A 14,468-nucleotide genomic window follows, 5' to 3' on the forward strand; every position below is an offset into this window, starting at 1 on the left:
TAAAATGGAAAGCATGAAGTATTTAAATAATTTCAAATGACCTTAACCACTAATCGCAAGCTCTTTTCCATTCACTAAACTCCCTCTCAGCTCATTACTATATCCAGTATACCACAACATTTGATATAATACACGGCTGTGATGTCATTTGGAAGATGGGCACTGGAGAGTTTTGGGAGGGTACTAACTTCTAGCAAACTACATCCAATAATACAGCTTTTGAGATTTAGAAATCCATGAACATTGGAAACAGGGAACTTTCTGGACAGAGAAAATTTGAAATATTTAGGTGGTTTAATTATTTTTATACATTATCTTTACAAAGTAAAAAGATAGGGGGATTAGAGTTGTTGAAACGTACCCTAAGAAAGAGAGAGAAACAGATTCTGACTCCCCCCACAATCATCGTCCATCTCAGATCCCACATGCCTGCTCAAAAGTGATAATCTCTTAATGTTAAGGAAAAAATCTGCATATTAGTGGCTTTCACGTCCTCAGGATGTCCTAAAGCACTTTACAGCCAATGAAGTACTTTTGAAGTGTAGTCACTATTATAACGTAGGGAAATGCAGCAGCCAATTTGCACACAACAAGGTCCCACAAATAGCAATGAGATATATGACCAGATTTTCTTTTGTAAAGTGATGTTGGTTGAGGGATATATTGGCCAGGACACCAGGGAGAACTCCCTGCTCTTCAGATAGTGCCATAAGCTCATTTACATCCACCAAGAGGGCAGATGACGGCTTCGCGTAAAGTCTCATCCAAAAGATGGCATCTCTGACAGCGCAGCACTCCCTCATTACTGCACTGGAATGTCAGCCTGGACTATGTGCTCACATCCATGGAGAGAGGCTTGAACAAACCACATTCTGACTCAGAGGCGAGTGTACAACCAGTGAGCCAAGGCTAAAACTCTAGATATAAATGGAGTTGCAATATAAAGATGACTACTGCAAAGAAATTGAACTCAGATCTGGTCAAAGAGTAGGACTAAAGAATGGCATATGGATTATAATTTAGATAACCAAGGTAATGCATTTGGAACATAAAACGTGCATATAGTGAATAACCATATTTTAGCATGCAGGGAAAATCATTTGGGTGATTACTGCCCATTGACAAACTCTCACATTGTTTGGAATGGTTACCAACAAAACTATTCAAGTACAAGAATGCATACTGAAGCTAGGCAATAAATCAATACAGATCATTTTGATCTTTTACCACAATTTGCGTACGGTTATATTTAAGAGCACTGTGAATAGTTTAGAGCACCCCAAGTCTAACGGGACATTAATAGACTGGAGAGGATTTATAGAACAGTGACAAAGAAGAGGCTTAAAACCCTTTCCAAAGGAAGACCTGCAAAACTGAACTTGCTTCCATTCAAGGAAAGAATCTGGAGAAGAGATATAACCCAGATGCTTAAAAAGCTGAAGATTTTGCATGATAGATATAAGCATGACAAACTATATGCAAAACCGGAGAAATACTACAAAATTACAAATATTAAACAAGGCTCCTCGGAATTCTCCCTCCCCACAGGAACAGTGTAGAATAAATTCCAGTCAGAAACTGATTAGCAATCTCTTCTGCAGAGGTGGATAACTGCAGCTTATAAATATATCATTGAGATTTTTCTCCTCCTTTTCACATTTTTAGAAAAACCTTCTGTTAAAACCTAGGAGTGGTGCTACTTAACCTGTGGTAAGAGATAATGCATGTGCCAGAAGGTATGCAATTAAAAGCAGCAGCCTCACTAAGACAGAAAAATTATGCAATGCTGGGAATAGATAATAAAAATGTATAAAGTGTTACATTCATTGACACCGTGTAAAAAATTAAATGACAGATCTTCACAAATTTGCTTTCATTTCTAAAACAAGGTTTATCAGATGCTTGTACTCGTGCAATAATTTTACTTTGTACTGACCATTTAACCATTGCCAAAACTAAAGAGCGGAATAAAAAGGTTTTTACATTGTAATCAGTAGTTGACCAATATTTCTTTCAAATTTTAAAAAAAACAAACTTCATTTGAATAAAGGTTAGACTATGGTAGCCAGATAGTCTTTGACTTCTGCTGGAGTCAGTCTGCGAAATCCTGCCTCATCGCAAATTCCAACTTCTATGTTATCTTCTGTCATCTGGCCTTCAAAGCTCTCCTATTTAGGGGGGGAAAATTTCAGGCCAATCAGTATCATACCACTTGCTCTACAAAAATGAACTCCAGATAAACCCTTCTTTAATATTTGAGTAACAGACAAGACATCTGACCTTTAGTGTTAAGATTGCTGTATGAATGGCATCTTCAAGTTCTAGATCTTCATTGTACCTATAGGCACAAAAAAAAGTCAAAGAAATGTTTATCTGCTGGAAGAATTTCTTCCACTTAACTATTTCCAAAACTTAAAACAGGAATAAAAAGGTTTTAAAATATCATCCATGCAGAAATACTCAATATATTCTAGAACATTTATCACAGAAAGACATTAAAATAATTACTCCATTAACTGTCATCACATCTCAGATAGCAGAAACTCAACCGAATGGCAAGTTTCTACACTTTACTTATAATTAACAGTGCTAGGCAGGAACAGAGAACACGGAGTGAGGCATGCACATTTACCCCTTCCTGAAAGCAGCTGGAAATATGCAAGTAAAAGCTCAATTTAAAGTCTGTACAAAACACTGTGAAAAGGACAAATGGGTTAGGGATAACATGCTAAATATTCAGCTTGAAGTGACCTACCAATCCTGAGAGAAAATTTCCTCCGTCCGCTATGTGAACAATGTGTTTACGATCATCTTACACATGGCATAGAGGAAATCTCTCCTCTCCTACCCACCGCCCCCCCCTACCCGAATCTCTCATTTTCAGACATTGCAAATCTAAGCTGCAATTGCTATTCTACCTCTTTTCAAGGAAGGTTTTCCCATTCACATAATTCTTCCCCATGGCTGTTGCTTTCCATGCGAAATATGCACCCTGTTGGAAAAAGGAAAAAGGAAAAATAAAAAAACTCGAAAGTATGTTTCTGTTGCCAAACTTCAATCAGCAGGAAAAAGAAAAAGTAAATGTATAACATATTTTATCCAGTTAGCATTAAGTCTACATTAAATAAATGCTTGCTCCAATCTCCCTTGCCCCCAAAAAAAGCATAAGAAATTCTACTAAGAAAACCAAGGAAAAAGCCAGAGCACTGAGTGAAAATGATGAACACTGATGAGAGGTTTTATCAGTACATTGATACTCCCAGCCATTTTAAAAGCATCGTCATAGTGGTTGCTACAGCTAGAGCAGTCAGATCAGACAAATAACATTGCTGGTAAGGACAGCAAATAAGGGCACCAGTCAACATCTGTGCACAGTGATGGCTAGCTGCTTGGTGTATTGACAATGGCCTACGAATTGGTTACGGCCTATGATTTAGCCATAGCCATTCTGGCAAAGAAAGTTAGCGACCCAGATTTTGCTGGAGTGGGGCATCTCGATGCATGCCCTGTTAGTTAAGACATTTTCCCTCAACCTTCAGCTCGAAAATTTTTTTGCCCCCGCAAATTGCTGGAAATGTGAGCCAATAACTAGGTTAATGGGGCACCTGGGACCTTGGTGAAGGACGGGACCAGCAGTCTATCTCCTTAACCAATGAGATTTAAGGATTGAGAAAGAAACTGGAATGACGGAGAAGAAAATAGGGTGAATTAGTCAAATCAGGTACAGAAAGATAGAGAGGGAAAGAAAGATTGGATTGAGAGAGAAAGAAAAGCAAAAGTAAGAAAAAATTTTTTAAAAACTTAAAAAAAAAATCAAGAACAGTTTAACTAAAAGGAACAAGTCCCCACAGTTTTAATTATTCCCTTTCTAGGGCAGATAAGTTGAGTGGAATTGCATGAACATAAATCTTGTCATTAAAAGGGTTCTTTCTCTGTTAAGTACCAGCCCTAACTTGCGGTGGCGAGTTTAATTCGTATTTACAGCACAAGTGCAGCAATTTCTTGAAGCTCACTGGGAAGTTGAGGGCGAGCTGACATTTTTGCGAGACTAACGGTGGAACAGTGCAAATCATCCAGCACTTTGTGGCGATTCGCAACTCATGGGGTATCTCACCACAAATTGCTGGATGATTTACACATTAATAATGTCGTGCACATTAAACTCAGTTATTTTGCCAGCAAATTCTGGCCTATTGTGTGGGAGGAATTTAAATATAACTTTACAAATTGAGAGAGGGGAGGGAGAAAAGAAACTCAAAACACACCCTACTACAAAATTTAATCATTTTTGGAGATTTTTTTAAAAACCTGGCCAAACAATTCAATTTCTTCAGTTCTGAAAACACTCTCACTAATGTTAATTACAAGCCCTTGCAGTTTAATTTGCACTCCCACACAATGGGAAAGATACACTTCAGAAGAATAAATAAAATTCAAGTAAATATTCAGTGTTAGTGCCACATTCCACATACGCATCCGACCAATTGACCACTTTACACAGGAGTGGTCATTTTAAAAAGGTCAGCAGGGCAACTGGACAAGTGACTGGTGACTGCTGGAGCAGCTATACAGTAGTCACTCAGTATTGGTCCGATGTATGCAGCAACTATACTATTGCAGCTACCAACTGTTCATCCACAGATATCATGACATCAAATCACTAGACTGGCACTCTAATTTCTTCAATCATGAGTGAAAATTACAAACTAACCATCACTCAAGGGACACGTTTACACTATGACAAACACCACACTAGTGTCATTGTGTTCATTTCCAACTGCAACATTGTTGATTTTTTCTATTTCCCATAGTGCCATCCTTGTAGCTTCTCCTTGAAAGTGCCAATTTAGTGTTGTGAGCTAATGAATGCCTACAAGGAACTGGGTTAAAACTGCCCAAACTTGTTTAATTTGGTGTCCTAGTCACAGAAAGGAGGCTTTCATCAGATCGGTCTGGGGTGGAACTGAACTCCGGTGAAAGTATGCTAAACCCAATGTGTACCCAGTTCTCCTAGCAGAATGATAGAGGGGTTTGCACTACAATTTCACTCTGGAATAAAGGTCCTACTGAATTTACTCAAGCTCCAAAATGAAAAAAGTATGCAGTAGAGCCACAGAAACCTACACCATCCACAAAGAACCAATATATATCAACCTTTAGGCTCCATTTCTTACCAATTATACAGCAGTTTCGGCTTTGTATTATTGTAACATGCAGCCTTTTATTTATTAAAATAAGGTAACTTGGGCAGGTTTTTAAAATCAAGATTGGCAGTGATATGGAGTGTATTTTATATCCAGAATACAGAACCGGAAAAAGCAATAGCATGAGAATTAGAGCTAAAAACCGCCTTCCTGAAGTACTTACAGATGGATCAGATTGGAACAAATATGGTCGCTTCTCATCCCAACCAGCAATCAGCAGAGACACTCCAAATGGGCGAACGCCACTGAAAAAAGAAGAAAGAATGAGCACTAATCCTCACCTTACTGGTGACCCTGTAGCAAATACAACCAGGGCATTTTGGGAGATCAAAACGGCAGGCCTTCATAAAGCACAAATGTTATAAAAGTGAAACTCTTCCCAATAAGCTGAAGATATTAAAAGGGAGCATTTATATAGCACTATCACATCTCAGAATATCCCAGAACACACCACATCTAATTAATTACTTTTTGAAGTGTAGTTCTGCTCTGAAGTTTTATATTTATTTTTAATCACATTTGCTGTTACCTATTACAGACTACTGTATTTGAAGACTACAAGGTTATGAATGTGCTGTTCATATTTTAGGCTTTGCATATATCTGATGGCTACAACAGATGATGGGGAATGTTGTGGTCCCTTCTTGCCTGCAACTTTTTTCTGAAGTTAGCAACTATTATACCACATTTTACTTTCAATTCCCACTTACGGCTAATTTTTAAAAAAGGAATGTAATTTATATATCTGTGCACTATTTTCCCTCATTTTATTTTGCACCCTCTTCAAGTATTCACAGCTTCCTTTAAAAGGGCGATGTAATCTAATCCTCCACAGAACTGCAGCTTCAGTCACAGCAGAGTGTAAATGACTTATTTCACAGCAATTCTATTGCAAAGTACCTTACCATGAATGTTTCTCCTAGGAAAAACCCCTTCATATTTGGAATGAGGTTATGGCATTGCTGCTTCTGCTAACGAAATAACAGCAGGGTTTCACTTCATTGCTACATTTTACTCTGCCACTCTTAATCTAATCAGAGGTATATCACCATGTGCCACGACGGCTGGTGATTTTCAATATCTTTCTCTGAACACCAAGCGCCAATTACACTTAATCAGGGAACGGACCTGAAGGAGTTAGTAAGCCTGGTGCAGATCTTGTATCTGTGGTGACCTGTGTTGAGTATATGAAGCAGCTAGATCATTGACTTACCCAGACTGTGTATATTCCTGCATGACAGATGCCACTCTCTGTACTAGTTGGGCAGTGGGGATGGGTTCTTGATACACAAGATAGTACTGCTGTGCCAGCTTACGGGCTCGGCGAAGCAGCACCCTGTGGGGAATATAAAACTCAATCAGCAAATTAAAATAACCTGTACAGATCCATTGTTATTCCATGTTAAACTTGAAGCTGCTGTTAACTCTCAAGTTATCCATCAACCTGAAAGTTGAGGCCTAATCTACGATCACCAGTACGGATCCCGGCATGGCCGTTCCACTGGTGATCTTGTTGACTGCGTTGTGCGGCTCTGGAAGTTTGCTCTTGAATAACTTGGAAAATCAGTCATTACCTTTGAGTGTTGCACTGTGTGCAAGGCATCATCATATGGCCTACCATCAAAGCTATGACTTATCTAGCTTCTACTCAAATCATTAACTGGTGCAGTTGATGCCTTGCTCCCTCACTATTTTTGCCCTTTAACTTGGAGGTCCTGTCTTCTCTCCCATCCTGTTCCTTCTTCATCTCAATGACCTCCTCCACTTATCATCCAACCCTATTCACTCTTTTGCCTAATGATTCCACTCTGCATTCATCAATATCCTCCAGTCTGCACAGCCTCAGTGTACAAAAGCTCCAGTCAATGCAATGGCTGAATCTCAATCATATTTTATTATAACTATGGACATTGCTCTTCCTCCTTCCTACATCTTCACTGTGATCACCTCATCGCAGTGTCCTACTCATTTGTTCTAGTGTCTCAAAACTATGGAATTTCATACTTCCCTCAGTCTTTCCTTTTTCCAACATTCTTCAAACTTTTAACATCCCCAAGCTTGGCAACCCTAATCATTAGTTCATTTACTTCAACTTCGGTTTTGTCCCATACTGCAGCCCTTCAACTTGTTTTAATTTTTTTTTTGAAGTTTAAGAGTCTATGTAGAGCAATCCATGGTGTAACAAAATGGTCAGTGCCTTTATAATAAATCATGTCTAATCAAACCATAACTCCACATGCAATCTAGCAAATAGGACGCTGTTAGTTTATAAATACCCAAGACCACCAAGAGGTTTGTTGAATGTTTTCAGAGCGTGGATGCACTGGCCAATTCTCTCAAAACATTTACTAGGAATGGAGCTCTCCAATGGTGGAAGGAAGGTGGATCTGCAGCCTTGAACTGCCTGTTGCAAACTGCTCTTTGCAACACCCAATAACAGATTGGCAGTGTAGTATAACCACAGCCCGAGACCCCTTTAACATTCAGCTCAAGTAAAAGAACCACTTGTGCCTGAATTCTAACTGATATTACATATTAACTATAGCACAAACAGGCCATTCGGCCCAACAATCCATGCTCCACTCGAGCCTCCTCCCACTAACCCCAACAACATACCCTTCTATTCCTTTCTCCCTCATGTGTTTATCTAGCTTCCCCTTAAATGCATCTATTCTATTCGCCTCAACTACTCCTGTGGTAGCAAGTTCCACATTCCAACCACTCTCTGGGTAAAGAAGTTTCTCCTGAATTCCCTCTTGGATTTATTAGTGGCTCATATTTATGACCTCTAGCCCTGCTAGTGGGAACATCTCCTCTACGTCTACCCTATCAAACCCTTTCATAATCTTAAAGGCCTCTATCAGGTCACCCCTCAGTCTTTTTTCTAGAGTAAAGAGCCCCTGCCTGCTCAATCGTTCCTGATAGGTATAACCTCTCAGTTCCAGTATCACCCTAGTAAATCTTTTTTACACCTTCTCGAGTGTCTCTATATCCCTTTTATAATATGGAGACCAGAACTGTTCACAGTATTCAAGTGTGGTCTAACCAAGGTTCTATGCAAGTTCAATATAACTTCACTGCTTTTCAATTTTATCCCTCTAGAATGATATGAAACTAATAAATCCACATGAAATAAATGAAACCCCATTCATTTCATAAATGACTTAAGTGGAAAGGCTAAATTGACAGTCTCAAACCAGTCATAAGAATGGCTAAGTAGGAAATGTCACTAAACCTCAAGTCTGCTAAGAAATACCTTTGACAAAACATGCATATAATATCCACATTACCTCATCTACAAAAGGTAAAGCTAGCAGGCCTCCGGTTCCCAGGACTGTGCCAACAACCCTCTCGGACAAATACTTTTAACCCATTTCACAAAGTAAAACAATCGTAGCCACAGGACCAACATAGATTCAGAGTGGCCTTGGAGTGCTGGCAGTCCATAACATTATCAGTGGGGCTGACATATTTTAGTGACCGATCATGAGCCATCTGTTCATTTCCTCCTCCCATCCTTCTGAGAATCTGCTAAATTGACTTAAAATTAAACAAGGCCAACATTTGGATGTGATCTACACACAACCAATAGCAGTTAGCTGTACAATACTTTCTTTAAAGAGCAGAATCACGTTTGCTATCTTCGCTAAGAATGCCTCCTCCAGTGTCCAATGAGCTTTGCAAAATTTCTACCACAGCACTGACTTCTATCCTCATTACTTTCGTGCTCTCATTCCCAGAAGGGCTTCAATGTTTTATGAACCGTCATTCACTTGCTGCTTAATTACTTTTTTTTATTAATAACTATTTCCTCCATAAACCCAAATGCATGTCACATAATAGTCTAAGTCACAAAGGATTTTATTTTTGTTGGTGGTGTTAGCTTCAGGTAGCTTTTTGATTTAAAAAAATTATACAACTGGCATGATTCCAATGTGCAAAGAACGCTGACACAAGAACCACAACATCGCCACTGATTACGTTTAAATCACTATGATGTTGGGATCAGAGTGGATTGTTTTATTGTAACTTGTTAACATAACACAATCAGTTTTTAAATCAACAAGTAACTTGCTGAAAAAATGTCCTTTCATGACAAATCACAAAATCATCCTTACTTTGACAGTTCCCTGAAGTTTGTCACAGTTCTTTTCTTTTAAGTTGCACATTCAAAAGTATATAGCTTATATAAAAAACACTTCCTTTATAGCCCAGTGAAAAAGAACTAGCTATTCCCCCAGACATGCACATGTAGAGTAATAAATAGCCTTAAGTTTATACCTTCCATCAACAGACCTCTGGAATTCTCTAGACTCAAGGTACAATCCGGTAGTTAAACTTGTTAAATTCTGTAGATATTAACTAATTACTCTCACTCAAATAAATCAAGAGCATCACTGGGCTACAGGATAGCAGTGGCACGCGCAGCACATCTCAGTGACACTGAAATAAAGTATCAGCGGCAGGTTGCCGATTCAAGCACATCGCTGAAAGTCAACTGCTGGTGACAAAAATCTGGGCAGGGGAAATGGAACAAAGTCTGAAGCTGAGGAATCCCAAATTCCTTGATCACTATTTGCAAAAGGACAATAAGAACAATCATGCTCATGGATTTGTCTCACCTACCTGTAGTCAGGGCCCATTCCACTGTACACCATTCCTATGTGCTTTGTGATTGGCTCCACTTTGTGTACACTTTGTTCATCGTAAAGAATAGATTTCTGTTTCTTCTCTGTTGCCAAAACAACACCATTGGAAGCTGGAAATTTAAAAAAATATATATTTAGAGAGATAACAGCAGGAGTAGATACATATACATCTATATTCATTTATGATGTGCTAATTTTGTTAAACATTCAAGTACATCTGCATATTTCAAAAGAACGATTGAACTTGCATTTATATAGCAACTTTAATGTCCTCAGGACACCTCAAAATGCTTCAGATAAACTTTTGAAGTGCAGTCTCTGATGTTATTTAGCTGATCTCAACCAGGATAGCGATATGGGTGCCAGTTAATTTCAGCATCCCAGCAGATAATCTGCATGCTGAATAGCAATGAGATATGGGACTGGTGAATCTGTTTTTATTGAGAGATTTTGGTTGAGGAATGAATGCGCCATAGGATCTTTTAACCACCAACTCAACTTCTCATTTGAAAGACGACACCTCCAACAATGCAGCACTCCCTTAGCATTACATCCTTCAGTATAGATTATATAAAATTGTCCTGGCATGGGGCTTGAACCCACATCTGGCTGACTCTGTGACTGCTATCACAAAGCCAAGCAGATAGCTGGGGACTCAGGATTTGAAATGTTTCACTGATGCAGTTTCACACATGGAGCTCCAGATTTCAGCCAGGTTGTCATTATAAAAACAGCATTTTCCCACAAGTAAATTTTAAAATTATTGAAAGGAAAAAAAGATTTCAATAATTTGCCAGTACTTACACCTGGCTCTAATTTTGCTCCCCTTTTCTTCTGAAGGTTTGGGTGCGTGTTAGGTATGGCTTTGAGGAACTGCTGGCTCCCTAGTACTTCACCCAAGTAGCCTGAACAGTAAGCATCAGTACATACCTCCAGAGGTCCATGCGTGTGCACTTTGCAGGAAGAGTCTGCAGCGGATAGTCATCAGGAACTGAGCTGATTTGACCCCTTCCTAGCCAGGGTGTTGAAATTAACCATAGCACCCCTATCACTGAGATCAGCTAACCCAACACAAGTCGGGAATCAAACCTGCCTCGGCTTCACACTAATCAGTGTCATTACCAACTGAGCCACGAAAGGAGCCTCTGATCTGCCTCTAGAGAGACCAGAATCACTGACTTTAAACTGTAGAGCAGGTGCACTGCAAAAGGACCCCTAGCGTTCAATCACTCTACATGCAACTGCAGTAACTGGCTACATACAGGACTTCATTGAGGAGACATACAAACTAAAAAAAAGGGAGGTATATGTTTTAACAAGTGTTTCTTTGGCAGCATCTTCCACCACCTAGAAGGACAAGGGCAGCAGGTGCATGGGCACACCATCACCTCTAAGTCACACACTGTCCCAAGTTGGATATATACCACCGATTTATCATAGTCATTGGTTAAAATCCTGGATTTCTCTACCTAACAGCATTGTGGGACTGCAGCGGTTTAAGAAGGCACCTCACCAACACCTTGCTTGTCAAGGGCAATCAAGAATGGGCAATAAATGCCATATCACGAGAATGAATATCATAGCTACCTCCTCATTTAAGAAAGACATTCAAACAAAAAATAGGAAAAGAAAATTATTTTTCCAGAGTTGTCAGCCTTGAGGTGGATAAAAGTGCACGGTGTTAGTATTGCTGTCCGTACCTTTGATTCCCACTGATGGAGCTCCTGCAGCTACTGCTGCCAAGGCATACTCAATCTGGACAAGTTTGCCTGAAGGGCTGCAAGATAAAATACAAAACAGTATATATGAAATGAGGTAGCGCATACAATATATAACCTGAAATTAATAGAATTTTTGAGTGGCTCATTTTCCTCCCTAGATTTCCTTTTTAAACATGTAATTTTTAGAATCTTACAAGGCCACATCAGAAACAGTCTCACATCCAACACCAGTTTGTCTCCAGTCACTCTGCGATTCTTACATTAAATGCAAAGCACAAACTGTTTCTCAGTGATGCGAATTTAACTGCAGTACTTGCAGATCTTTAAATGTTAAAATTAAAGCAGCTTTGTAACTTTACAAGTCTGTCAGCCCCAACCTATACACATGCAGCCAAGGTTTCTTATAGTTTATTCTGCCTATAGTAAAAAGGGGACCATTAAAAAATTATTTGCAGCATCATTATTTCCTAGTTCTCAGACTACTATGGTTATTTCCAGAGTGGAAAGAATGGCAATGTATTTCCATGCAGTAGTTGGACTTGTCTATCTTTGCTGCACCCTATGACTTGATAGTATTTGATGCTCCCACTGGAACATGTTGCGTTCCTCAGTGCAGACATCCCTCATCATGGCCAGAATAACTCATCAGTATATAGAAACATAACTGGTAAAGTCAATATCATCTGCATACGGACAATGTCTGTATCCTATAGTTTCCTTTCAGCAATTTCCTCCACTCAAAAGGTGTTGACCCCTCACTGGGTTATGGTACCATGGGCAGCATGAACACCCCAGACCACCTTACAGTCATTCTTTTATGTGAATCGAGTGAGAACTGGCTGGTTATTCGACCGCAAGCAGCATGGCCAAGCCTGATTGTGTCCTCACCTAAAGTTCACTCCCAATAGGGGTCACTGGATAGCGAGCAGGATCCAGTCAGCCAATTCTATCTCCTCCTCGCCTCTTCCAGGATGGAGTCTCTCGCTTTCACACAATAGTTTGAGTTATGGGGGAAGGTGGAGTATTTTTTGAAGAAAAATTTGTAGCAGCATATTTAAAATTAAAACATAATTGTAATTGTTACCATTGCCATAAACATCCATTCCATACACTTCAAATTTGAGGGGAGAAAACTGTTTGGACACATGGCACAAAGTTGACCTGATTGAAGTTTGATTATTATTGATAAAACCAGAACACCTTCACCCTCTCAGTACAATCCCAGAGCTGTGTCCAAGCTTTATCCATTAGAAGCCACAGCACCAACATGAACGAACAGTTGGGATAGACACTCCTGTACTTTTCATTCAATGGCTTTGAGACCCCCCACAAGCCAAAGTGACATAATACAGCATCTGAGGGCACCTAAAGCATTAGCTACTTCCTTTAACATAAAACTTCAAGGCTCTTCACAGGAGGGGGAAGGGATGGGCACTGAGGTGGTGACTGAATGCTTGATTGAACAGGTAGAGATGCAGCAAGATAGAATTGCAGAATGCAAGGCTGAAGATTCTGACATTAATGGCAACTGGTCAAGGTCTGAAGAACACAGGATAAACTGGGAGGTAGGGTTGAAGGAGAGTGCAGCAGCATGATGGGAAGAAACCATGCAGAGATGTATGTGAGTGAGTGAGTTATTCTGGAGACAATTAAGTGATGGAGGCAGCTTAAAGAGCAAAGCAAAGATGCTGATCCTTAGTTTCAAAACTTCTCAGTCTGGAAAAGGGGCATCTGTGAGATGATTTTATGAAGGTATACAAGAAAGATAAATCCAATAGGGAATTCAGGAGTAACTTCTTTACCCAGAGAGTGGTTAGAATGTGGAACTTGCTACCACAAGGAGTAGTTGAGGCAACTAACATAGATGCATTTAAGGGGAAGCTAGATAAACACGAGGGAAAGGAATAGGAGGATATGTTGATATGGTTAGAAGGGTGGGAGTGGCTCGAGTGGAGCATAAACACCGGCATGGACCTTTTGGTCCAAATGGCCTGTTTCTGTGCTATACATTTTATGTAATAGTTATGGGGATAGAGACGGTAAATCCAAAAGATCACTAAATTCACTTGCAAAAGTAAGACGATGCAGACACGGGATCAGCCATTTACCCATCTGCTGTTTTTCTTTTGAGCTCATTACAGGTTATACAATCCACAGCTGCTCTTTGGTATGAGAATTTCGTCTTTCCTTTCCCCTTTTAACAGACCATGCCGACTCGGGACATACAGCGCCAGCCACTTCACCGTCACCGGGTCAAGATGCTGCACCTCCCTTCCTATCGCCATCATGAGGGTTGAGGAAGAAGGTCCATCATTACCGTCTCAAGATAAACCAACGCTGCCCAGGCGACCCTGACCAAAGTTTACCGTGTAGGTGTCCGCACCGCCTCCTCACCGAAAGCGAAACCAAAATCGCGCTCCACGGTTCGCTCGTGGGCCTTGCGGCGGGTCCTCATTCAACCCATCCGGGGGGAAAAAAAACACACGGGCCCGCAGAGGCAAAGCATAAAGGGAGTGTGCTGTGAACCGGGGGCCTAGTCTGTGTGTCTCTCTCTCCCTCCTCGGAGCCGCCGGGTAACCCGGAGGGGGGGGGGGGGGGAGACAGCGGTGACTCTGCAACTTGCAGCGCCAGGAACGCCACACAAACCCGAACCAGCTGAGGGCCAGCGAGCGGCCGCTCCTGCCACCGGCGCGGGGGCTGCTCTGACCCGGCGGGCGGGTGACCGGTGGTGGTGGGGGGGAGAGGGGGTGACCGGGTCCTGTTTACCTGAACGTGGTGAGCGAGAAGCTGTATCCTCGGTCCGCCATCTTTTTTTTCCGCCGCTCGCGCTCTGGAATACTGGGAGCGGTAGTTCTGCTCGCGAGTGTACGTCACATCCGGCGAAGTCACCCTCC

General features: G+C 40.7%; 1 protein-coding gene across 1 annotated transcript; it reads right to left on the reverse strand.

Annotated features, from left to right (window-relative positions):
• Positions 1–275: 275 nt before the first annotated feature.
• Positions 276–14,450, reverse strand: LOC137335769 (proteasome subunit alpha type-2). Its single transcript, XM_068001125.1, has 8 exons — positions 14,341–14,450; positions 11,554–11,630; positions 9,831–9,963; positions 6,418–6,540; positions 5,368–5,449; positions 2,919–2,992; positions 2,281–2,338; positions 276–2,168 (listed from the first exon to the last, which is right to left on the reverse strand). Exons 1-8 carry the CDS (start codon positions 14,379–14,381, stop codon positions 2,052–2,054), a joined length of 705 nt encoding a protein of 234 aa, XP_067857226.1. The 5' UTR covers positions 14,382–14,450; the 3' UTR covers positions 276–2,051.
• Positions 14,451–14,468: the final 18 nt, after the last annotated feature.

This window comes from Heptranchias perlo, chromosome 2 (genome assembly GCF_035084215.1).
Source record: "Heptranchias perlo isolate sHepPer1 chromosome 2, sHepPer1.hap1, whole genome shotgun sequence".
NCBI classification, from domain to species: Eukaryota; Metazoa; Chordata; class Chondrichthyes; order Hexanchiformes; family Hexanchidae; genus Heptranchias; species Heptranchias perlo.